This window comes from Uranotaenia lowii, chromosome 2, assembly GCF_029784155.1.
Source record: "Uranotaenia lowii strain MFRU-FL chromosome 2, ASM2978415v1, whole genome shotgun sequence".
In the NCBI taxonomy this organism is placed as follows: domain Eukaryota; kingdom Metazoa; phylum Arthropoda; class Insecta; order Diptera; family Culicidae; genus Uranotaenia; species Uranotaenia lowii.
Genome location: NC_073692.1, coordinates 94,509,658 through 94,536,932, shown reverse-complemented (window position 1 = coordinate 94,536,932; position 27,275 = coordinate 94,509,658). Strand labels below are relative to the sequence as shown.

Genomic DNA, 27,275 nt, shown 5'->3' with positions numbered 1-27,275 from the left:
GAGCAAAATTCAATTTAATTCCACAACGTGTCACCATCATCCTGGTGCCAGTTTTCGAAGTCGGTATCCCTTTTCCAATTGTGTCTGCCAGGATCCTGGATCCGGATAGGAATTGAAGAAAGGCATGGCTGAAGAATAAAAAAAAGGCTGTTTGAGTTTCCTTAGCGAGGACACTTGGGTTTGTTTTCTTTCTGCTTCCGATTTTTTTTTCTGCCGCCTTTGCTACATTGTACTAACAAGAGGTTTGTCTGGTTACGGTTTTATGGTTTACTTTTCCAGGTTTTACTTTTAACTGTTCATTCTCATCGGTTTATTTTTGTCGTTTTTTTTGAGCTGGTGAAACATGTGTGATTTACTGGATTTTCTTGTCCAGTTTGTGGGTTTAGTTTTTTTTATCTCATGAAGTCAGTAATAGAAGTACCTTGTATTTTCACAAGTTTGCTTATAATCAGCTACGAATTTGCTTCAAATATGACTTGAGAAAATGTTGAACTACTTGGAAGCAGTCGTCATTTTCAAAGTTTTCTTTAGTTAATGTGTATTAATTTACTCAACAGACAAACGATTAAATTTTACATCAAGAATATAGAACTAGATGATTTATAATAAAAATGGATGATTTATTAATCGATTTTTGGCCATATGAAATAACATTTTACCAAACATGTACAAAGTTTATTCATTTTCATAAATGTTACCCGGGCTAGTCGAGGCATTTTGTTGTTCATTTCTATTTTCATGTCACATTCAAATTGTTTTTTAATCCTCGACAGCATACTTTTGTTACCTTTTCCCTTAACAACTCGATGAGCACTTCCTAAGTACCCTTTTGGCGCATAAATTTCGCAGCCCGTTTCCTATGCTAAACATGCTTTTATGCCACAAATTAAAACATTTCCCCCTACATTCAAAACGTTTTCAGTTAAAAACAGCGACAGAAAATGGCAAATGAGAAGTACGAATACCTTCCCCAGTTCTTAGCATTCGTTGGTTCCGTCACACAACTTCCGGAGCTGCTGCTAACAACCAGTGCTTTGGTGTATTTTTTTTTCTCTCCCCCGAGCGAGGCAAAGGTCCCATAAATTCCTTCCAAGTCATCATAAATTGTGTGTACCTGGCTCCTAGGGAACTGTCATGAACATCAAACGAGGTTGGAAATGTTCTGAATTATAACATTTGCTTGGAACGGACACCATTTGCAGCATTCGAATGTAAAGGAACCCTAAAACTTGGGATTTTTTGCCGCTTGTGTATTTCTTTTATTATTCAAATTTGATTCAAGTTTGCATTATTGAAAAAGAAAATAAAACACTCAACGAATTTAAACATATACCTGCGCAATGAGATAATGTTTAGGGTGTTGATGGTTCAATGATAAATAAAGTTATTGAAATCTTTTTTTTTCAAAAATCTTTTTTCACTTCCAAAGAAAAAAGAAAAATTCTATTGAAAATTGGGGAAACGCACGAAACGTGTAAAAAATTCTCGCTTTGATTCAACTAAAAAAAATGTTAAAGAAAAACATTTAAAAAAAAATTATAAACCAAAATAAAGTGAGAACTGTTCAAAAAGCTCTTATTTGACAACAAATATTTTGGGGAATTCAAATATCAAACAAAATGCAGACAAAAGATTTATAAACCCCTTAAAAAAGAATCTTGATATAACATGCCATATTAGACTGGGTCGATTTGGGGTCATTTTGGAATTTCTCAAACCCTGGGGTCTAAAAAGCTTCGTCTTGGTCCAAAACTCATCCATGATTTTAAACAGAGTTCTTTATTAATATTTACATGAGTGAATTTAAACTTTAAGGTTTGTATGGGAAAATTGGAAATTTTGTATCAGAAAATCAACATCATTTTTTTTCTTCTTTGGAACTAAGCCAGCTTATGGTTTTGTGCCAATTTATAAATTTTATATGGAAGTCATTTGGCATTATGTTGGTTTTTCAATACTAAATATTCGATTTTTCCAGTTTTATAATGCATACAATAGATTCATAATACACTGAAAAAGAAATCTTTAAATAGCATGCTTCATATCCCACAATCAGATATAAACTTTGACGTGTCTTACTCACTAAACTTTTATGTTTAATTATTTTTGCAAAAAGGAGTAATTGATGATTGCAATACATAGTTATGAATATACGAAGCTTATTTTAAAATAATATTTTTGCAATCGGGTTAGCTGCCCTACTTTGGCCTTTTTAAGCTGTGGATTTTATAAATCCATGATTTTCTTAGGAATTAATGGGAATTTTACGCAAATTACGCAACTCTTATAATTATTGGATGCTGCCTTTGGTACTAAACTAGCACCCTTTTATAGACCTGGTTTTAAACACCTTAAATACATAGGGGAAAGTCGAGTAAAACGAAAATCGCGTTTATCATTCGTATAGTAGTAAACTTCCTTCATGAAAATTGTTTGCTTTGATTTGGCTTTCTAGTGAAACTAGATGAAAAAGCAATGGCTAAGGAAGGCAGACTTTTAAGGCTGCAGCTGCTTATTGTTTGTTTTGGTTTTGCCTTCCAGTGGAAAAAGACGGAATTGGCTAAGGAAGCACGACTGATTGTCTTGATTTATATTCCCGGTGGAAAACGACAGAATTGGCTTAGGAAGTGCAAATTTTTGAGGCTGTTGTTACTGATTGTTTTGATTTGGACCAGATTTTTTTTCAGTAGAAAAAATCGGAATTCGCTTAAAAAGGTTGCTTAAGGTTGCTTTTGCTGATTGTTTGTTTTGATTCGGGCTTCCGATGAAAAAAGACTGAGTTAGCTTAGGAAGAGCATAATTATAAGGCTGCTGCTGCTGATTGTTTGTCTTGATTCGGCCTTCTGGTGGAAAAAAGACGGAATGGCTTAGATAGCGCAGATTTTTAAAGCTGCTGCAACTGATTGTTTGTTTTGGTTTGGCTGAAAAAACCGGATTGGCTCAGAAGGATTTTTGCAGATCTGTGGTTTGGTGCAGATTTTTGAGGCTGTTGCCGCTGATTGTTGTTTTGATTTGACCCTCCAGTGGAAAAAGACGGTAATGGCTTGGAAAGTGCAGATTTTAAGATCTGTTGTAGAAGAAAGCGCAGATTTTTATGGAAGCTTTTGCTGATTGTTCGTTTTGATTTTGCTTTCTAGTGGAAAAAGACGCATTTGCTTAGGAAGCGCAATTTTTTTTGGCTGCTGCAAGTGATTGGTTTTTTTTTGGTTTGGCTTTCCGGTGAAAAAGACGAATTGGCTCAGAAGGCGCTGATTTTTAAGACTGTTGTTGTTGATTGTTTGTTTTGTTTTGACCTTACATTGATAAAAGGCGGAATTGCAGATTTTTTAGAAAGTGCAGATTTTTAAGACTGTTGCAGCTGATAATTGATTTGATTCGATCTACCGGTGGAAAAAGACGGGATTGAATTAAGAAACGCAGAGTTTTTAAAGAATTATTTTTATTTTATTTTATTTACATAGTATTCCGTCTCACGACATAACTTGACGAACATCATTCCTAAAATTCACTCGGTTCATAGCAACCGTTCTCCAATTTCGCGGGCACCCCACGTTCGCCAGATCACGCTCCACTTGGTCTAACCACCTCGCTCGTTGCGCCCCCGCTCGTCTTGTTCCTACCGGATTCGTAGCGAACACCTGTTTTGCAGGGCAGTCATCCGGCATTCTCGCAACATGTCCCGCCCAGCGTATCCGGCCAGCCTTCACCACCTTCTGGATACTGGGTTCGCCGTAGAGGCGCGCGAGCTCGTGGTTCATCCTTCGCCTCCACACTCCGTTCTCCTGTACGCCGCCAAAGATGGTTCTTAACACTCGTCGCTCGAATACTCCGAGTGTACGCAGGTCCTCCTCGAGCAATATCCATGTCTCGTGCCCGTAGAGAACAACCGGTCTAATGAACGTCATATACAGGTTACACTTCGTGCGAGGGCTAAGTCTTCTCGACCGCAGTTGCTTGTGGAGTCCATAGTAGGCATGACTTCCGCTGATAATTCGCCTCCGGATCTCACGGCTGGTGTCATTGTCTGCAGTCACCAGTGAGCCGAGATAGACAAAGTCTTCGACTATCTCCAGCTCGTCACCGTCGATCGTGACCTTGTTATTACTGGACAAGCGGGTTCGGTCGGTCTTGGATCCGCAGGCCAGCATGTTCTTTGTCTTGGACGTATTAATCATCAACCCAATCCTTCCTGCTTCGCGTTTCAGTTTGCGGTAGATCTCTTCCACCGCCGCAGATGATCTGCCGACTATATCAATGTCATCGGCAAAGCAGATAAGTTGACTGGATCTGTTGAAAATCGTGCCCCGCATTTCGCCCACCGCTCGTCGAATAACACCTTCTAGCGCCACGTTGAACATCATGCAGGATAGACCATCACCTTGTCGAAGCCCCCTGCGCGATTCGAATGAACTCGACAATAATTCACCCGAAATCCGCACACAGCACTGCGTTCCATCCATCGTCGCCTTGATCAGTCTGATCAGCTTCCCGGAAAAGCCGTTCTCGTCCATGATTTTCCATAGCTCGTTACGGTCGATCGTGTCGTATGCGGCTTTGAAGTCGATGAATAGATGATGCGTAGGGACTTGGTGTTCACGGCATTTTTGGAGGATTTGCCGCAATGTGAATATCTGGTCCGTCGTAGACCGTCCCTCCATGAAGCCGGCCTGATGACTTCCCACGAATCTGTTTGCTTGTGGCGTTAGGCGGCGGAGTAGGATTCGGGACAACACTTTGTAGGCGGCATTGAGGACAGTGATCGCTCGGTAGTTCTCACAGTCCAATTTGTCGCCCTTCTTGTAGATGGGGAATATTACCCCCTCCTTCCACTCCTCCGGTAGCTGTTCTATGTCCCAGATCCGGATTATCAACCGATGTAGGCAATCGGCCAACCTATCCGGGCCCATTTTGATGAGTTCAGCTGCGATGCCATCCTTCCCAGCCGACTTGTTTCTATTCAGATGGCGAATGGCTTCCTTAACTTCACTCATCGTTGGGAGTGGCTCCTCTTCGTCGTTGGCTACGCCGGCGATGTACCTTCCCCCACCGTCTTGATCTCCTGCATGTGCGCCGTTCAGGTGTTCATCGAAGTGCTGCTTCCACCTTTTGATCACCTCACGATTGTCCGTCAGGATACCCCCGTCCTTATCCCGGCACATTTAGGCTTGCGGCACGAAGCCTTTGCGGGATGCGTTGAGTTTCTGATAGAACTTTCGTGTTTATTGGGAACGATGCAGCTGCTCCAGCTCCTGGAGCTCCTCCTCCTCCAGGCGGCGCTTTTTCTCCTGGAAAAGTCGGACTTGCTGCCTCTTCCGCTGTCGGTGATTTTCCACATTTCGACGGGTGCCTCTTTGCACTACTTAGTTTTTAAAGAAGCTTCTGCTTATTTTTTTTACTAAGTCTTCCGCTGAAAACTGACGGAATGGCTTAGGAAACACAGTTTTTTAAGGGAGTGTCTTTTGATAGTTTGCTTGGATTTTGACTTTCAGTGGAAAAAGACGCATCGGCTTAGGAAGCGATAATGTTTTAAGCTGCTGCTGCTGATTGTTTGTTTTGGTTTTGCCTTCCAGGGGAAAAAGATGGAATCGGCTTGGGAAGTGTAGACTTTCAGGACTGTTGCAGCTGATTGTTTGATTAGATTTGGCTTCCGGTACAAAGACAGAATGGTTAAAGAAGCTCGGATTTTTAAAGCAGCTTCCGTTGATTGTTTTTCCTTGATTGGCTTGAGAAGTGCTGCTATGATCGTTTGTTTTGATTTGGCTTTCTGGTAGAAAATGAAGGAATTGACTAAGGAAGCGCAGATTTTTAAGGCTGCTGCTGCCGGGTGTCTGAATTTGGATTCCCAGTGGAATTAGACAAAATTGGCTTAGAAAGTGCAGATTTTTAGGACTGTTGCAGCTGATTGTTTGTTTGATTTGATCTTCCGGTGGGAAAGATCGGGATGGATTAAGAAGAGCGGATTTCTTAAGCAGCTTCTGCTGATAATTTTTTTAATTGGTCTTACGGTGGAAAAATACGAAATTGCTCAGAAAGCGAAGATTTAAAGGAAGCTTTTGCTGATTGTTTCTTTTGATTTGGCCTTCTGGTGGAAAAAGACCGATTTGTCTTAAGAAGCGCAGATTTCTAAAGCTGTTGCTGCTGATTGCTTGTTTTGTTTTGGCCTTCCGGTAAAAATGTGGATTGATTTATAAGCGCAGATTTTCAGACTGTTGCTACTGATTGTTTGACTTGATTTGACCTCCCAGTGGAATTGGCTTTGGAAGTGTAGATTTTGAAGATTGTTTGTTTTGATTTAGCCTTCCAGTAGAGAAAGATGGAATTGGTTTAGAAAGTGTAGGTTTTTAGGACAGTTGCAGCTGATTTTTTGTTTTGCTTTGGCTTTCCGGTGAAAAATACGAAATTGGCTTGGAAAGCGCAGATTTTATAGGCTGCTGCTGCCGATTGCTTTTTTGGTGCAGATTTTTAAGACAGTTGCAGCTGATTGTTTGTATTGATTTGGCCTTCCGGTGAAAAAAGACGAAATGGCTAAGAAAGCGCAGATTCTTAAAGCAGCTTCAGCTGATTGTTTTTAAATTGGCTTTCTGGTGGAAAAAGATGGAATGGCTAAAGAAGATTTTGCCTATTTTTTTTTATTTGGCTTTCCGGTGGAAAAAGACGGAATGGCTTAGAAAGCGCAGGTTTTTCAGGAAACTTCTACTGCTTGATTTTTTTTTAACTGACCTTCATGTGGAAAAAGACAGAATGGCTTAGGAAGCTCATATTTTCAAGAAAGCTTCTGATGCTTGATTGTTATGGTTCGCTCTTCCGGGGAAAAAGACATAATTGGCTTAGAAAACGCAGATTTTTAAGGCTGCTGCTTTGATCGTTTGTTTTGATTGGGTTCCTGGTAGAAAAAGAAGGAATTGGATTAGGAAGCACAGATTTTTAAGGCTGCTGCTGCTGAGTGTTTTGATTTGAACTCGAAATGGAATTAGACGGAATTGGCCTAGAAAGTGCAGATTTTTAGTACTGTTGCAGCTGATTGTTTGTTTTGATTTGACCTTCCGGTGGAAAAAGACAGGATAGATTTAAAAGCGTGGATTATTAAGGCAGCTTCTGCTGATTGTTTATGAGCGTTAGAAACCATAGATTTTAACGACATTTTCTGCATTTTTTTTATTTGACTGCCCGGTGCAAAAAAACGGGATTAGTAAATTTTTAAGACTGTTGCTGCTGGTTGTTTGTTTTGATTCGGGCTTCCGGTTAAAAAAAAAGGAATTTTCCTTGGAAACGCAGATTTTAAGGACTGTTACGGCTGGTTGATTGTTTCAATTTTGCCTGGAATATGATGGAATGGTTTAGAAAGCAAAGATTTTCAAGGAAGCTTCTGCTGATTGGTTTTTTTTTATTCGGCCTTCCGGTAAAAACGACAGAATTGACTAAGGAAGCGCAAATTTTAAGGCAGTTTCTGTTGATCCTTTGTATTGATTTGGCCGTTCCATGAAAAAAGACGGAATGGCTTAGGAAGCGCAAATTTTTAAGGCTGCAGCTGCTGATTGTTTTTATTTAAACTTCCGGTAGAAAGAGACGGAATTGGCTAAGGAAGCGCAGATTTTTAAGGCAGCTTCTGCTGATTGTTTGATTAGGCCTTCCAGTGAAAAAAGATGGAATTGGCTAAGGACGCGCAGATTTTTTAGGCTTTTGCTGCTGATTGTTTTTTTTTAGTCTTCCAGAGGAAAAAGACGGAACGGCTTAGGAAGCGCAGATTTTTAAGGAAGCTTTTGCTAATTGTTTTTTTATTTGACCTTCCGGTGGAAAAAAACGCATTGGCTTAGGAAGCGCAGATTTTTAAGGAAGCTTCTGCTAATTGTTTGTTTCGGTTTTGTCTTCAGGTGAAAAAGACGGAATTGGCTTAAAAAGTGCCGATTTTCATTTGATTTGATTTGATTAGGTCTTCCGGTGAAAAAATAAAAGAAATAGGCTTAGGAAGCGCAGATTTTTAGTAGTGTTTCTGCTGACTATTTTTTTTATTTGGCCTTCTGGTGGAAAAGGAAGTGTCTTGAGAAGTGCGGGTTTTTAAGGCTGCTGTTACCGATTGATTGTTTTGATTTGGCCTTCCGGTGAAAAAGACGTTGCCTTAGAAAGCGCAGATTTTTAAGACTATTCCTGCTTATTGTTTGTTTTGATTTGAACTCTCAGTGGAAAAAGACGGAATTGGCTTAGGAAGCGCAGAATTTTAGGATTGTTGCAGAGGATTGTTTGTTTTAATTTGGCATTCCTGTAGAAAAAGACGGATTGGCTTAGGAAGCGCACTTTGGTCTAACAGATACAGAGGACAAGAAAAGTTAAGTTCGGGAAGCCTGTTGCAAGGAATTTATGTGGATTGTTTCGGTTCTAGTAAACAAAACCAGAGTGACAGGAAAAGCACAAAAAAGGCTATTGCTAAGAGCATTCTCTGATTGGATGAAGAATATTCATAAAGTAAATAAAATTTTAAAATTTGTAAAGCTTTTGCTGCGAATGAAATGTATAATTCATATGAAGGATGTTTGATAAATAAAATAGAGATGTAGAATATCAAATGAGGGATAATTGGTTAAAAAAATGTTTTTAAGAATGAAAAAAAAAATCAAAAGTCTATGCCTAAAAAGTTTCAATGAAGAAAAGAGGTGAGAAGGAATGAAGAGGTTTGATGAAGGATATGCAGAAAATAAATTCAATTTATTAAAAATAAAAAAAAACAATAATAGTTGGCCGGGCTTCGATAAGACCGAACTGAAAGCCATGAAAAAATTTAAAAACAACAGAATTTGTATCTCGTTTAATTCATTTACCAGATCCAAACAGTGGATATGACTGATTGAAATGAATTCCTTAGATTAAAAATAATGTATTTTGATTCATAAAGATCAAATATTCCATCTCTTAACGAGAATATATGCACATTATGACATTCGGTTCAGTCTGATCGAATCCCGACCAGTTGTATTAGGCAACACTAAAGATAAATCAAATAAAATTAAAGGAATTTCAATGTCAACGTTTGTTATTTTGGCAACACAAAGCTAGACATAGTCAGCCATTAATCTATTCATGTGAGTGATCGTCGTGTCTGAGTAAATCTCTGATTTTTTTTTTAATTGAAATTCGTAAAATAACGACCAAATCGTTTAAAAAAGTCCAAATCATTATAACAAAAATCATCGTTCATTTCGAGTAAAGTGGCCAATTACGACTGTAAGTCGAGAATTTCATACCTGGAAGACTCTTCTGAGGTGATTTAAGTTAAATAGGGAAGCTTTATTTTGAAGAATGAATTCTGCTACGGTTGTCCCGGAATTTCCACAGAGTCTTTAAATTTCCATTCTGGTCCACGATTCTGTCAAAAAGCTACGTTCGAATTAATAGACCACCAAAGAGCAAGGTTGTTGGAAAAAATTCTGTGCTTTAGCGAATAAAAAAATTCTGACTTTCTGTGATTTTACCAAAGAATTCTGTCATGGTTTTCTGTGGCGCTGTTTTCTTAACTTTTATTGACAGTTTACGATTAATTGGGTCTTGTTACATTTTACTCAAGCAAAATCAATTAACCTTACCAATCTTATCATTTGTTTCCAAACTAAAACAAAATTTATATAGATATCTAAAATTAAAATTTTGGAAACATCTATAAAATTAAAAAAATCTGTAAAATCTGTGAATATTCCCGAAATTCTGTGTTCTGTGACACAGATTCTGTGATGAAAATATGCTCAAAATATTTGAAATTACAAATTTTTTTGTGATCTCGGCAACCTTGCCGAAAAGTGGTTTAGAAAAAAAGCGAAATGTCCAGGGCATGTTTTTAACAAGTTTGAATATCGTCTTGTTTCGAGAAAATCGTTTAAAAAACCGATTAAAATAAAACCGTGTAAAATAAGATCGTTAAAAAAAATTAATACTGTGAACTGTGAATTGATTATAGAAAGTATGGTTGACTTTCGTGGATTTATTCAGCCAAAATGTTCTTCAAACAGTCTTTTGCGTTATTTCTGGTAAGCTCGAAGTTCTTGGGAACCTTTCAAATTCATATAACACATTAAGAGCTACACAGTAAACAAAAATTACCGAGTTCGGTAATTTTTTTACCGAAATCCTAACATGTGTAAATCGTTAAACTGTTCGGTTATTTTTTCGGTAAAAAACAAACGAACATCGGTAAATGAAGAATCAATTTACCGATGTTCGTTTATTTTTTACCGAAAAAACTTTCGAACAGTTTAACGATTTACACATGTTAGGATTTCGGTAAAAAAATTACCGAACTCGGTAATTTTCGTTTACTGTGCAAGTTTGAGTGGAGATGGGCTGATAGTTGTGGTTTATCGGATCAGGAATTTCATTATCAAATATTACTTACCATGCATACTGTTGAGGGAGCTGTGCTTCATGAACTGTATCCGCCGGAAGATGACGGTTGCCCCGAACAGGAACACAATGATGGCAATGATCGACCCCAGCAGAATGATGAACCACGTCTGAGTCAGAATGTCATGCGAATAGTCGTGGTTTATCGGATAACTGGGAATAAGTTTAAAATAAAAGTTTATTTTTTAAAAATTCTAAATTTTGTCAAGATGTTTAAAGTGCATTAAAAGAAGTTTTTGAATAAATTTCTCACCGAGTGTAACCCTGATCGAGCCGTTTGGTATGAGGGTCCAATCTGAGAATTGAAGGCGAACTGAACGGACCTATTCCAACCCTTGTAGAAGCAGCAATGCTAACGGAATAGGTAACTCCGGCCGAAAGATTTGCCAGCAACAACTTCGGAGAGTCCCCATCGACGGTCATATTGGTGAGCACCTTCGATATGTTGTGCACATCGTACCCACGAATTATGATGTGGTAGTTCTTAAGCTTTCCTGTTTTTTGGAGAAAAATTTTAAGTCAAATTTGAGGTTGACCTCGTAAAAACTTATGAAAAATACCATTCAAACTGTGATTCGCTGGAGGTTCCCACTTCAGAAAAACCGCTGAAGTGTTCAAAAGTACAGCTTCCATGTTGACAGGTGGAGCAGTTGGAACTAAAATGATTTTAAATTTGTTGTCAGAACCCTTCTAAAGTATGTATTTATATAAAGTTACCATCCTCCAGAGTTCGTGCAGTTCGGGAGTTCGACGGCTTTCCTTCGATGTTTTTGTAGAAAGGAACCAGGAAGAATTCGTACTCAGTGTAACGATCTAGCCCGTTGATGGTACAGGCCGATGCTCCACCTCCATTGAGCACAGTCAGTGTTCGGTAGGTTCCGTTGCTAGCAACGTTTCGGGAGTAGATGTAAAAACCTTCAACGTATTGTCCGTTGACGATGTCCCAAGACAGTCGAACGCTCGTCGCATCGGAGGCATTGGCCTCCAATAAATTCACGATGCTACCCGATGACAAGGTAGCTTGTGCTTCACTTAGTCCGATGTCTTCACCATGATTGACATCCCTACCAATCATCACGGGATCGGACATCAAACTAGGGATGCCCAGACCTTGATCGTTCTCGGCTCTTACGATAAAAGTGTACGCCACATCCTGACTGACTTGGGTATAAGTATAGCTAGTGGAAGACAGCTTGTAAGGAATCGGTAGCCAACTTTTTACAGTATCGGTCGAAAAAACTTCCACCAGATAACCGTTGATGTCGGAAGCTCCAGATTTGATACTTGGAAGCCACGAGATGGTTATTGAGCTGTTGGTAACGTTCTGAACGAGTGGTTTACCGGGAGCACTTGGAAAGGCACTGGGTTCTGGGGCCCGGTAAAATTTTATGTTAGGGTTCGTCGGATTCTCCAATTTCAAGAACGCACTCCAGGTGGCTTTTCCACTTCGGCTACTTGCTACGCATGTGTAAAGTCCTTGATCGGTGGATTTATCCAAATTCTGAATCACAAGCGTTCCATTTTCAGTTGTGTTGATTCGATCCGAGTTCATCACCGGATTCCCATCCAGATACCAGGAAATTATTGGAACCGGGTTTCCAACTGCTTTACAAGGCAGCGCTACGACGGATTTCATCGGCAAAGTTTGGTTCGAAGGTCCTAGGATAATTATTGGCGGTGGGCGATCGTCCTGCGAAGCAACCGTAAGTCGCGCTCGCACACTAACTGATCCAACAGAATTGACCGAACTACAAACTACCACCAGGCCGTTGTCCTGTTTCGTTGTTTGCAGGATCGTCAACACCGTCAGTCCCTCCAAAGTTCTCGAAGTCTCAAACCGATCAAGTTTGTTTCCGGGAAAAATCAAACTCCGATTCCCTTCAATAGACCAGAAAGTGGTCGGCTTAGGACGACCTTCCGACTTGCACTCGAACGATGCGTCGTGTGGAGCTTCGACAACCTGCGGCACTGGTCGAATAATCAGATGCGGGGGAGCTATCGAAAACCAATGTTAATTAACTTTTTTTTTAAATTAAATAAAAACCACTTACAATTTACGGTCAACGTTCCGGTAGCAGAAATCGCCCCAACGGCATTATCCGCCTCGCAGCTGTACTCGCCTTCGTCATCGGGAACGACGTTTTCCAGCCGAAGGCTTCGATCTTCCAGGATGTGCACCCGATCTAGGGGCATGTTTCCGCCGGATGCCGAGCGGCGCCACAGGACATCGGGCATTGGGTCCCCACCGACGCGGCACTGGAACGTTACCGATTGGCCCTCGACGATGGTGGAGTCGTGTGGTCCACGGATTAGGTAGGGTTTGACTGGAAGAAGATAATAAATAAAATAATACAATGGATATCCATCCATCTGGAAGACTTCAAACAGTTAATTTATTTTCTTCTTTTTTTATATATTCGCATTCAATTAAATGTACCATTTCTTGAAAAGAAACGAATACCAATTCACTGTCATTGATGTGTTTCTAAAGAAACATTTTTTTTCATCAATGTATGTGCTGTTATTTTGCTGCCTTGACTTGTTGCGTTTTGAACCAGCTCCATAATTTTTCATAGGAAAAAGATTAGCGATCATCCAATACAACAAAATTTACTCGACTAAATAAATCCTTAAATAATAAAAACATTTCAAAAATTTTGAAAATATTAACAAATCAAAATTATGTTCCTTTGATCCTGATTTAATCAAGTAAGTTCCTTTAAATGGAAAAGGTCTTGAACAAATATTACCGAGGGATGTCAGGAAGAATTAAATAAAGGTCCAGAAGATGTTGTTGGCTGGTATTTGATACAACTCAAAAGTTGCTGACCCGACAGGCTCTTTCTACTAGCGCTAAGTGGAGTGACTAGATGCATGTTCGCCTGAAGTCATGCAACCTGTCCACTAGACCGCTGCAAGCTTTGTATGAAAATTTCAAATTCTTAAATTTTAACACCTTCCAAAATTTTTTTTGATTGTTTTTGCTGCCACCAGGTATAGCAATAAAAATTTTGGAAGCGATTCATTCAGTCCTGCGTTAGCGCAACGAATTTTAATTTTGTATGGAAATTTGTATGCGAAAACAAAATTTTTCATTAAAAAATTGCCAAAGATGTTCTGAGAGTTTCGAAAAATACAACTTTGGATGAACAATATTCTTTGATTCTTGCAATACATTTCATGTGAACAAAGCACAAACTTAACTTGTACCCAGAGAAGATATTCGATGTTGTATAAAATTTTTGTTTTCAAAATTAATCTATTTAATTTTAGCGTTTTTGACTACTTGTTTGAAAGCTGTGAAACCGTAGGATGAGAATAATAAATCTAAAAAAATGGTTTTGCATAGCGATTGAACTTATTAATTCATATAATGTTTGCAAAAACATTTCATGCAATTATTAAAAGCTCTAGTAAGCAAAGGCTGTCATTTTTGAATATTTTTCAATGTTTTCTGAATTTTATATTTTAAATGGTTATAACTTTTTACATGAAATGTTTAGCTGTTTGTCGTGTTACCAAAAAATGAAGCTTAAAAATAGTCAAAACCAAAAATTAAAGACCAACTTCATTTCAAGTTTACTTGAATTTTCTGGATGATTAAATGTGCAAAAATTTCTTCTTTCATACAAATTTCCATACAAAATTGAAACGCGTTGCGCTAACTCAAATCATTTCAAATTTTACACTAATTCTTGGTGACCCAAAAGGCATCGAAAAAACATATGGGAGCAAAAAGTCTTTTTGTGCAGCGGTCTACTGTCCATCCAAACAATACAAATCCATAGATTTGGTGACAAATGCATAATATACTGATTTTGGTGAAATTATACTTGATTACCATGTTTGTCTTTCTTACAGAAAAGTTCAGTCATCGGTCGATTTGAGAGATCATTAATTATGGGTCTTAACCAAATCTTTATAGGAACGTATCGAATCAGCTCAACTAATACTGATAACGTCTGTGTATTTGTGTGTATAAGTGTGATGATCAATCAAAATGATTTTTATCTATAAAAAATGGTTTTTTTCTCTACTATCTATGAAAAAAAAAGAATGAAGCACAAAATAGTTTAAACTCCAAAAAATCATATCCATATGGCTTGCTAACAATATTCAGCAATCACTAACCAAGAGGATCAAAAATATGACGTCATCAATACTGATGTTATGAAATCGCTTGGTACATCTTTGTACGTGAAAAAATCACATTTTCGTAGGTGATGGAAAGAGTTAGAGAAACATGAGGTATCAAAGAACGAAAGAACATAAGCCGGTAATATCATAAATTTTTCGAAAAAGACGTTGTATCTACTTTGAAAAGTTTATGATATTTACGGCTTATGTTCTTTTATTCTTTGATAGCTCATGTTTCTTGTACTCTTTCCATCACCTTCGAAAATATGGCGTCATATTTTGCATGACGTCATATTTTTTTTGACGTCATAGGCACGATAGGTGATGGGCTCGCTTTATAAGTGTACAATGTTTGATTATGTGTAGGCTCAAGCATAGTTCACTCAATTGCAAAATTTTCAAATAATTCTCAGTCTTGAATATTCAAGGAAATTTAAATAAAAACTGACAGATTTTACAAAATTAACAAAAACAGCACAGTTGACAAGCTTGTCAAATTTACAAAATAATAAAAATGAACAATATCGACTAAAAAATCAATATTCCCAAAAATTACAAAACAGACAAAAATAACATAGGGCGAGTTCTCTTTCTTTGGACCTAGAGCCTACTTTTCTCCTAAAATGTCGAAAATCGGAAAGAACTTATTACGTTTGCATAGATTCAAGACTAGAGTGTCCGTCCCGGGATTTCCCGGGCGGGAATTCCCGGGAATTTGAAAAATTCGGGAATTCCCGATTCCCGGGAATCGTAGTTTCATTCCCGGGAATTCCCGACATGTATGAAATTCTTTCTCTGGAAAAGCCTGTAAGTTGTTCTTTTTGAAAATGTAGTCATACAAAACTCACTGAGAATATGCCGATTCCTGTGGCAGTAGACATATTGCAGCCATTTGGTACATTTTTTATATTCATATAGATAAGTTTAAAAAGATTATATGTATTTCTACATCTTTTTCATTGCACGAAAACCCACAACAGTTCGAAAAATTTATGAAAAATTGCGTAGCAGGTAAACAGATTCTCGAAAGTAATATTCATGTACTTGTATCCCTTTGACTTTGAAAGCCAGATTAATTTCAAATCCTCAAAAGGAAGAATAAATAGTTTTTTTTTAATAAGAAAAGCAAATATGTAGTGTGCAGAAAAACAAAAAATGGTTGGAATAATCAAACAAATAAAATTATATTCTTCAATCCACCCCTAATTGCATGGATGAATTCTTCATTTGACTTATTCAGGTTATTTTATAGTTCGATAGACTGTTTTTAATATATCATTGATGAAAACAGTTTAACTTATTTGATTAAAATAAGTTAAAAATATTATGAAGAGTTAATTTTTAATAAATTATGGGCTTTTATGCACGAAAAGTTCGATACGCTATGTATATTTGAATCGAAGTGCATATATTTTACATGTTTTTAATGTTTCCCGGGATCCCAGGAATTCCCGGGAAACAGGCCAGCAGATTTCCCGATTCCCGGAAACGATAAAATGGCCGGGAAATGGACACTCTATTCAAGACACTCCCACGCAAATAATAATCTCTCATTCTTCCTTAATCCAATCATTCCGCTATTTGCCACATCAAGATATTCTAATAACATTTTCAAAGTTAAAAAAAAAATACTTTCTCTTTAGTGGTAAAACAGACTGCTCAATTAGTGGTAAGCATTTCGAGAAATCAGAGAGATGGAGAATAAACCATATAATTAAACAGGCTATGCCTTATTTTAAAGGAAAACTACCATTGCTGTGATAAATTTTCCTCAAAAATATAATAGTATTGGAAACCCCAGAGTACAATGTTCAATTTATTCTCAAACTAGAAAATTCAAGAAAATTTTGATAAGAATTGACAGATTTTACAAAATTAACAAAAACAGCAGAATTGAAAAAATTGAACAACACACCATACTGACAAAATAGTTAAAATGGAGAAAATCGACTAAATTATCGATATCCTCAAAAATGACAAAATCGACAAACATGGCATATTTGAATAAATTGAGAATATAATAAATTGAAACATTCACTAAACCGTCAAGAATGACTAAATTTTCATTATGAACTTATAAACAAAACTGGCATAAGTGAATGACAAAACTGATAAAAATTGAAAACATTTAAAAAAATGATAATAACAATTTGCTGTAATTTTTTTTTCAAAATAACAAAAGTTGACAAAAATGACAAAAATGACAAAAATGACAAAAATGACAAAAATGACAAAAATGACAAAAATGACAAAAATGACAAAAATGACAAAAATGACAAAAATGACAAAAATGACAAAAATGACAAAAATGACAAAAATGACAAAAATGACAAAAATGACAAAAATGACAAAAATGACAAAAATGACAAAAATGACAAAAATGACAAAAATGACAAAAATGACAAAAATGACAAAAATGACAAAAATGACAAAAATGACAAAAATGACAAAAATGACAAAAATGACAAAAATGACAAAAATGACAAAAATGACAAAAATGACAAAAATGACAAAAATGACAAAAATGACAAAAATGACAAAAATGACAAAAATGACAAAAATGACAAAAATGACAAAAATGACAAAAATGACAAAAATGACAAAAATAACTAAAATACAAAAATTTCAAAAATTGTTTTTGTCATTTATGTAAATAATTTGTTTTTTGTGAGTATAATCAATTTTGTAAATTTCGTTGGTTTTTTCAAACAAGTTTATTTTGTCAATGTCGTCGTTTTGTTGGTTTTAACACTTTTGGCATTTAATTTTTTATTTTTAACTTAACAGATTTTTTTAAATTTAGTCAATTTTTTTATTTGGAACTCTTAATCAATTTATGGCATTTTGTCAATTATGTCATCTTTTGAAATTTGGTGAATTTTTTCAATGTCATCATTCTTGTCATTTTCGTCAATTCTGTCATTGATGTTTACTTTTCTACAAATTTTTCGAATTTCTTTAAGTTTTGCTTATTTTGTCAATTGTTGTTGTGATGTTTTGAATTTATTTTTCAAATCTGTCAGTTTTATTTAAAAAAAAATGTATTTTACAACAGTGATAAAAATGAAATAAAAATATAAATTTGTTAATTTGACCGATGATTGGATCATACGTTACCGCACCATATTTTACTTCAGCGTTTGTAATTTTACCTGGTTACCGTCAACTGGGGCAACATGCAACAATTTTCAACTTCAATGGCTTCTAAAAAACTTATGTTCACAATTAATCCTACCCCTTATGAATCAAAAGTTTTAAGGATGCTAGGGTATCAAATTGGCGTAGTTACAAAAATTATAGGTTTCTTCAGTTATTTTTAATTTTCTAAAAACATGCGATTTTCACCCTCCTTAGAAAATGGGGTAACTTGCAACAAACTTTGTTTTCAATGAAAAATCTTATGAACCCGTACAAAAATTTATAGTTTTTAATATATTAGCGATGCCTTAAAGATCATTACGCAAGACAACACCAACTGCAGTAGTTTTTGGGTCTGTAATAACTAATTTTCAAATTTTTTCTGAAAATGAAGATGCTGCATACATTTAGGGGTTAAATAATACTACGGAAAATTCTAAATGCTGAAATCATTAAAATAAATGTTTGGATGAATGAAATTTCAATGTTTACAAACGCGTGATGCAAAACATTCATATCCCAACACATGGAAACAAGATTTACAAGGTATTTCTTTGATTTGCATTTTGTTGCATTTAACCCCAGACACCTAACGGAATTTTAAAAATATTTATTTAAAAAAATTGGGTGATTGTTCGAAAAATATTTTCACACCAACAATGTTGGTATAACATGAGGAAACCAGTGAAAAGTTCGTATGTAATATTATCAAGCCAATCTGTCATACTGGGTAAAGTTTTTTTGGCATCAAATAATGTTAAAATTTGTACATTTATTGCTCGATTTTTCAAATTTTACATAAAAATGAAAAACTTAAGAAAACTAGCTTAAAATGTGAGAAATTATGTCATCATCATTTTGTGATCATTAAAAGATAACTTTATAACAATACATTAAATTAAAAATTGATTTAATGTAGTGTTATATAAATGTTGCATCGAACCCCGCTGTTGCATGATGCCCCGTTTGACGGTATGTTTCAAATATACAAGTTTTTTTCACAATAGAGGTCATTCCTGAAAAACATTAAATTACTTAAAACATATGGTTGGTCATCTTTTCTTAATAAGGCTGGAACCAATATCAATCTCTACTTTTGTCACCCCCCCCCCCCCCCTTCGAAATATCCAAAAACCCGAAGGGGGAAATAAATAAAGTTATTTCACCTTTTGTATTTTTGATTTTATTGAATTTTTCGATAAAATAATTACTTTTTTTTTGGTTTTGTAAAATGATATTGTATGCAACTTTGTTGAATACAAGCTTTCGTGAAATTTATTCCCATGTATTTGTTTTTCGCATTATTTTTTATTGTCCTCCCTTCGCGATGTTCCAACTTCGAGTGACAAAAGAAGGATTTGAAATTTGTTCCGGCCTTGTATCCTTTTTTTTATTTTCAAGTTACCGTATCCCCCCCCTCTTACTAACCCAAAGTTAGGAAAAATACTCCCGGCACATAAAATTTTTATAAGTAAAATGCCTTAATAAAACCATCTGTAATAAAAAAAAAATAAAGGATCCGGCAATTGAACTGCTATATTTCTTCAACAGTAATTAGTTCGTTGCACCCGAAACAGTATTGAACGGCCGCTCGTCGCTTTGTTTTACACTCCCGGCCAAAAGTTTGGGGTCACCCCTGAAAAAACATACAAATTTGGTTCGTCCATAACTTTGTCATTTTTTAACGGATTTAGGATTTTTTTTAGCTTATTCGAAAGGTAATGAGTTATACTTACTTCGTAGGTATTTTGTTGATAATTTGTATGCATTTTTTCTTACCTAAAAATCATCTGAAGTTGCAACATTTTTCAAAATTTACACCTAATTTTTATACCCAATTTTCTCATAGCTGAGTGAACCAAATTTTTAAACTTAAGTAGCATTAGAGCCCTAATTCAATACTCTTTGAAACACATTTGTCAATTTTTTTCCTAAAATTTAAAGTAAATTAATAATTGATTAAATAGTTACTTAAGTCATCGGCCAAAAGTTTGGGGTCACCTTACAGTATGGTGTATCGGCCAAAAGTTTGGGGTCAGCAGATTATTTTATGTCTTCATTCAAATCACTGCAATTTTTCGTTCAATTGTGGTTTATGTGTATGTTATTTGAAAGGTAATTGCTGTAGTTTTCATCTATATGAAATAATTAGTTCTGTCTTCAAGTTTTAAGGTTAATATTCTATCCTTGAAAAACTGAAATTTCCTAGCATTAAGATGAATTCAGTGATACCTTCTAAATTACAAAACAAATACTTTCTTATTTATTATAGTTTTTGACATTGACATTGACAATGACATTGAAATGAATTCTTTTTTTTTTTTTGTTAACATTACTTTATGAAATAAATTGAAGAAGAGTAATGAATTATGCTACTTTTAATTGTTCATGGTCTCAGAATAACATAATCGCCTCTATTCTAGTTTTCAATCGAACCGTTCGACTCATACAAAAAAACTTTTTTTTGTATGAGTCGAACGGTTCGATCGAAAACTAGAATAGAGGTGAATATTCGATATTGATGAAAACTCCGCATATCATCTCTCCAATTACATTCTTCTTATTCTACTTCCCACGCCCTACTTGCCTGAGACTGAGCTGAGTGAACATTGGATAGTCATACAGTTGTTATTTACCTTCCTTTATTTTCCATACCATTCAATCGTATATTTCGTGACAAACATAAAGATACGCTTATGCTCCAATCGAAAGACAATCCAAACCGAAAAAAAAAACCATTAGATTGCGAAACCTTAACCTTTAGCTTGGATCGAAACCTTAACCTTTAGCTTGGAATACCGTGCTTGTACCAACTGACTCTCCCCCCTGTCGCATTTTTTGTATGGACTTCCAAAATTTTTGTATGGCTTGTCATACATTTCAACCCCCCTCCCCCTCCCCCTTCCCCCTTAACGCGGGACATAATTAATGGATAACCCCTAACATAAAAAATTAAAATTGTGGGAAGTATTTCAGTGATTTGAATGAAAATATAGGAAAAATTCACTGACCCCAAACTTTTGGCCGATACACCATACTGTAAGGTGACCCCAAACTTTTGGCCGATGACTAAAGAAACTATTTAATTAATTATAAATTTGCTTTAAATTTTATGCAAAATCTGACAAAGGGTATAGAATAGGTGTTCTAATGCTACTTCAATTTAAAAATTTGACCCACTCAGCTATGAGAAAATTGGGTATAAAGATTAGGTGGAAATTTCGAAAAATTTTGCAAATTTAGATGATTTTTAGGTAGGAAAAAAAATCATACAAATTTTTAACAAAATACCTACGAAGTAAGTATAACTCATTGCCTTTCGAATAAGCTTAAAATATCCAAAATCCGTTAAAAAATGACAAAGTTATGGACGAACCAAATTTACATGTTTTTTCAGGGGTGACCCCAAACTTTTGGCCGGGAGTGTAGATATCATTCCAATGCATTGGATTAAAGTGTTACTTTTGAAATCAGGTGTTATCCGGAAAAATGGATCTCGAACCGAAACGTAGCGCTGTGATTGCCTTGTTCCTAGCTGGCAAACGGCAGAAGGACATATTTCTTGAGCTGTCCGACATAAGTATGTGCAGAAATGTGCAGAAAGACACCTGCCATGGCGAAGATCGTCAAGAACCGCCTGACAGAAATCCTCGTTGTAGTGCCACTAAATTGGCAGAGGATCTCAACATATCGGATCGAAGTCTCCGTCGGATCCTGGAAGATAAACTTCAGACCGAGCCGACGAGAAACTCTTCACCGTACAGCAGTTCGTGAATAAGCAGAACGATAGAGTTTGGTTGCCAGACAGACCACGAAGCAATGCCGACTTGCTGACGGCCATCCGGCGACAGAAACCAGCATCCGTGATGGTTTTAGCCGGAATCACCCGTGATGGCCGGACTCCGCTAGTTTTTGTCCCTGAAGGAGTGAAAATCAACAAAAATACATATCGGGAACTAGTTCTACAGAATGTCGTCGAACCCTGGGCATGTCGACATTTTGGTTCCAGGGATTGGGTTTTCCAACAGGACTCGGCACCGGCTAATAAATCGAAGAAAACCCAAACACAGAAACTCTTGGACAGAATACCACTATCAAAATCTGCCTCTTTCTCGATCACATGCAATTACCATCAATACCAGATTCTTTCGAATTCGCTTTCAAGTATTCTCCGACACTTGTGCCGAGTCCGGTGGATCGCATGACACTTTTTTACAGGATTTTTTATCGATCTTTCCTCTTCAAAAACAGTCGTTCAAAATGATCGACCGTCCGTCACAACTATTATACTCTATCAACAGGAATCCATTCGCATTCTTTTTCTCTGAGAGATGAGAGAGTATTTTTATTTATCAATTTTAACATCACACACACAATCGTTCATTTCAAAATATATTCTCCTCTCTGATGAGTGATATCTCTCTCGCATCGTATTTATTTATTCGAGTTGGTAGTAGTTAAGTCACTGACTGGTTCTATGTCATAATGTTCACAGACAACGCCTATGACTAAAATGGTTTTTATATAGAAGTTATTTTAATTTCTTTTTTGATGATATTTTCTTATTCTTCATCTTATTCTCTACAACTTTCTTGCACTTTTCGATGCGGCTAAACCGTAATCACTCTCGTTTTTCCCAATATTTTAAATCGACCCAATATTTTAAATCTCGTCTACTTACTGCTCGAGTATCGTCGCCTGTCTTGGTGTTCTGTTGAGTTGCAGAACTAGATCCTCCGGTGCGCCTGTGTGCGTCGATTCGGCATCTACATTAAAGGCCCTCGTTTGAGACGTTTGCGATGAGAACTGTTATGTTGCTGTTCTTCCGATAGGGCATGCATTAAGCTAGGCGATTTCCAGGTACCAATGCTTTCTATATTAACATAAGATTAGCATTAGGTTCACCTGAGGGTGCAAAACATTGAGGTTTTACCTATGAAGCTGATGACTCCGTGAACGGGTTAATTTGGATCGCAGGATAGTCGTCCGTCTCTAGGAAAATTCTAGCTGTCCTGCCTGGTGCTAGGAAACTGGCATTCGTGGTGGTAATCTTGTACCTCCTCGTGGTGTCAATCTTGCCTTCTTTTACTTGCATGCAGCATGCAGATGGTCATGCAGAGTTTTATTCCGGTTTAATACACTTTGTGTTAACCGATTACGTGATTTCAAAGTAGTCGAAGATTCCTTTGAATTCAGCTACAGTATTTGAAAGACCCAAATACTAGTATTTCACTAGCTACTTGCTAGCATCCTCAGTGGGTTATCGACTGAAGAAAGTGTATCATTTCCCTCCCTTAAATTGTCCAAGCTAGGTAGCTCTGAATTATTTGTAGGTAGAAAGAACCTTCGAATGCTCGGCAAATGTGCCGTTGTCAGTTTCTTGGGCCTACCTACCCTTTTCTAGGTGTTGTCAGGTAGATCATTATTGTTACCCGCCCTATTTTGGGCGTTGTCAGGTAAATTATATTTCTTTTTACCTAAGAACTTGAACAGCCAACTATGACCTGGTCCGTTGTCTCCGTTCAACAGATTAGCTGAATTTTGATTGAAAATTTCAATACTTTCCGCTACATCTAACTTCAGCGAATTACTGTTCAACGATCGAAGTAAAGAAATATTTTCTTGATCGATCAAATGGCCTGTTTCACAGATGTGTAATGCTACTGAAGATCTAGGATTCTGTGAAGGAAGAACTTTTTTCTTCGAATCTGATTTGGCAATTGCCAAATGTTCTTCGAATCTATCAATTAACTTCCTTTTTGTTTGTCCAATGTATACCTTATCACAGTCAGAACAACTGATCTTGTACACACCGGATCTATGCAGAAGTTCCACCGGATCTTTTGTTGATCCTTAAATGGATTTCAATTGATTATTGGAACTACTAAAATCCATTTCAATATCAAATTTTGTTAACTTGGATCGAAATTCAAGAGCATTGAAGCTGAAATGAGGGAGATAATTTCAGGTGTAAACGCACCCACAGAAAAAGTGGCAAAATGGTTACTAGAAGAGTTCAAAAGGATGCCAAAACCTTTTAGAACTAGATCGGTAACTAACACTCTGGAATTTGTCAAGAGACTTCAAGCCTCAGGCAACATAGATGAGGATGACATCATGGTTTCATTTGATGTTTCAGCACTATTTCCAAGCGTCCCAGTTAAAGAAGCTTCTAACCTGTTAGAGGATTGGTTGCTTCAACAACATAGTGGCAGCGCTTGGAGACTAAAAGTGCGAAACTAAAAGAAACTTGTTGACTTGTGTATGGGACAAACATATTTCAAGTTTAGGGATCTGTTCTACAGACAGACAAAAGGGGCTCCAATGGGAAACCCGTTGTCTCCGTTTCTTTGTGAACTGTTTATGGCTCATTTGGAGGAAACTCTTGAAAAGCAGGATTTACTACCCGAAAATGGTGGAGATACGTCGACGATATTTTCTGTGTAGTAAACAAAGATTTTCTTGAGGAACTTCTGACAGCCATAAATGGTTTACATAAGAATATCAAGTTCACTTGTGAAGTGGAAGAGGATAAGAAAATCCCTTTCCTGGACGTTCTTATAAAGAGAGAAGAAAATCTTTTCAATTTTGAGATTTACAGGAAACCAACCAATACTATGAGGGTCATCCCGAGCACCTCTAATCATTCATTCGGACATAAGATGGCCGCTTTCCATCATATGATCCACAGAATGAATTCGATTCCTCTCTCAAAAGAAGGGGAAGAATATATCTTCAATATATCTTCCAAACGGCTAATAAGAATGGATATCAATCCAGTTCTATTCAAGCCATCATCAACAAAAACAAAAAATCCTTCAGAGAAAATCCTTTACTACTTTAACTCCAATTCAAAACGAGTTTCAACGGAGATCGATGGAATTTAATAGCTTCAATGCTCTTGAATTACGATCCAAGTTAACAAAATTTGATATTGAATTGGTTTTCAGTAGTTCCAATAATCAATTGAAATCGATTTTAGGATCAACAAAAGATCCGGTGGAACTTCTGCATAGATCCGGTGTGTACAAGATCAGTTGTTCTGACTGTGATAAGGTATACATTGGACAAACAAAAAGGAAGTTAATAGATAGATTCGAAGAACATTTGGCAATTGCCAAATCAGATTCGAAGAAAAAAGTTCTTCCTTCACAGAATCCTAGATCTTCAGTAGCATTACACATCTGTGAAACAGGCCATTTGATCGATCAAGAAAATATTTCTTTACTTCGATCGTTGAACAGTAATTCGCTGAAGTTAGATGTAGCGGAAAGTATTGAAATTTTCAATCAAAATTCAGCTAATCTGTTGAACGGAGACAACGGACCAGGTCATAGTTGGCTGTTCAAGTTCTTAGGTAAAAAGAAATATAATTTACCTGACAACGCCCAAAACAGGGCGGGTAACAATAATGATCTACCTGACAACACCCAGAAAAGGGTAGGTAGGCCCAAGAAACTGACAACGGCACATTTGCCGAGCATTCGAAGGTTCTTTCTACCTACAAATAATTCAGAGCTACCTAGCTTGGACAATTTAAGGGAGGGAAATGATACACTTTCTTCAGTCGATAACCCACTGAGGATGCTAGCAAGTAGCTAGTGAAATACTAGTATTTGGGTCTTTCAAATACTGTAGCTGAATTCAAAGGAATCTTCGACTACTTTGAAATCATAGTTTCATTCAGCTAAGAGGTTCTTCAAACCCTTGATTATAAGGAACCGATTACGTACTTTTTCTTGAGACGGTGTGACTTCTTAAAGACTGCGTACGCAGAATGAGGTGATACGGAAATACTTCGTTTTGACATTACGAGCGGTTTTGGTTCAAGTAGATGGATTCTGCTGCTCTGTTTGTGATGTGTGAGAAACAGGCACAGCTTGTTGATTTGCGCCTCACGATGATTTTGTAGGTTGTTATTCAATATCGACATAAAGTAGTATATTTCACCAAATAAACTCAGTAACACAACTCCACTAAACTTCCAAAAGTAATTTCACGAAAATTTCGTAAACGCTGCTGCTGATGTCTTAGTATTTCTTGCTTATCTTTAGAATAATTCGACAAAATTCTCCAATATTGGATCTCAAATTCAGGTGCCTAGTGTTTACTTAGCAAGTATTTGCTTGCTTTCACAGTAACTTAGTGACAAACATGCAAGTTTGGTTTCTTTTTCCAGTCTTACGTAGATTGGATACAACTATTTTACATTAATGTTTGAATTGAAGGTTTTGTCAATTCGGGTGGGTGTTTCAAGTGTGTACCTACTTTTTAAAAATAACTTTAACCATGCATCTTTGTTTATTTTCGCATCTTTTAGATCATGTCATCCAAGCTTACTATGTACTTTATTCGAGCCTTCTGAATACAGAGGCAAATGATATCCTATGGAAAGAAATAAAGTAACAGAAGCCAGCAAACAGGGTGTCCAAACTATGATGAGTGGTATTCGACGATTAGTTCTAAATTTTATCAAAACCACATCGGAATATTTTTTTAACTATTTTCCTTCAAAGTGCAATTAAAAACCTACGATTTGAGTACAAAACATTTTTGTTTCGTTCTCAAAGCTCCAAGATGTAGTGACCGGACGATATACATTTTGCTTCAATTTAAACAATTGCCATGATAAAACCAAGATCCGATACCGCTTTGATTACTTCTTACATGAAAAGTGCATTTTTTCGTTTCAAACTTCGTTTCTTAACTGAGGTTTTCCTTCAAACATTCACACTCACATAACTTTTCATTCGGCTAGAGATAAAATCAACACACCCGTAGTCAAACTCTCGTTTTTTCTCATTTTTAGTGTCTCTCAAGTGTTCGATGGAGCGGGTTCACAAAATCGTTAGAAATCAACGTTACGCGCATAGATGCCACACCTACCGATTTTTCGGTATTCATACCGATTTTTGGGCAAATTTTTATCCAAGAATCGGTATATACCGAATACCGATTTTTGGCAAAACCTACCGATTTCATACCGATTTTTGAAAATTTTGTTCTGACAGATTTTTTTTTTCAAAATACTACTATAACTTTCGTTTTGCTTTTTTTTTTGAATTTTGAACCAATAAAATTCTAGTGCCTATTTAGCTAGCAAGTCTCAGAGTATTCGAAAGCATCTTTGTTGGCATCTTGAGATTGAATTTTGATTATCATATTACATGGTAGATTTGGGAGTATAGCAGTTTAAGACATAAAAAGATCATGTCTTGCAGTTGTATGATAAAAATTTAGGAATTTAGGATAAGTATATGCGCTCTTGTTAAATAGCACAAAAACTCCGATGTTTTATGATAACTTTGGAAATCTTATAAAAAATCTTTTAAAATTTGTGTGCTGTTTTGTCAAAGCTCTAAAACATTACAAATATTTTAAAAATAAAGAGTTTCACACAACAATCAACATTCCCGGAGACCACGAGTAATTTTGATTTCAAAGAAAAAATTTATGTAAGTTTGGATTTCGTTATTTTTTTCTACACCGCATAAAACGGTAATATTGACGAAATTTTAGAGAAATTTTAATCAGAATTGAATTTTTGATATTTAAAAAAAATCAATAAGTCAAATCGTTTCGCAGTCTTCAACATAGTTTTAAAATGAGCCAAG

At 36.3% G+C, this 27,275-nt stretch overlaps 1 protein-coding gene across 1 annotated transcript in view; it reads right to left on the bottom strand.

Moving 5' to 3' along the window:
* LOC129741683 (protein sax-3) overlaps positions 1-27,275 on the bottom strand; it is a 522,782-nt gene that overhangs the window by 7,477 nt on the left and 488,030 nt on the right. Inside the window, exons 5-9 of the mRNA XM_055733432.1 lie at positions 12,438-12,710; positions 11,104-12,381; positions 10,947-11,042; positions 10,640-10,880; positions 10,379-10,539 (exon numbers count right to left, since the gene is read on the bottom strand). Of these exons, the coding sequence (XP_055589407.1) occupies positions 10,379-10,539; positions 10,640-10,880; positions 10,947-11,042; positions 11,104-12,381; positions 12,438-12,710 (2,049 nt within the window). The remainder of the gene's footprint in view (positions 1-10,378; positions 10,540-10,639; positions 10,881-10,946; positions 11,043-11,103; positions 12,382-12,437; positions 12,711-27,275) is intronic.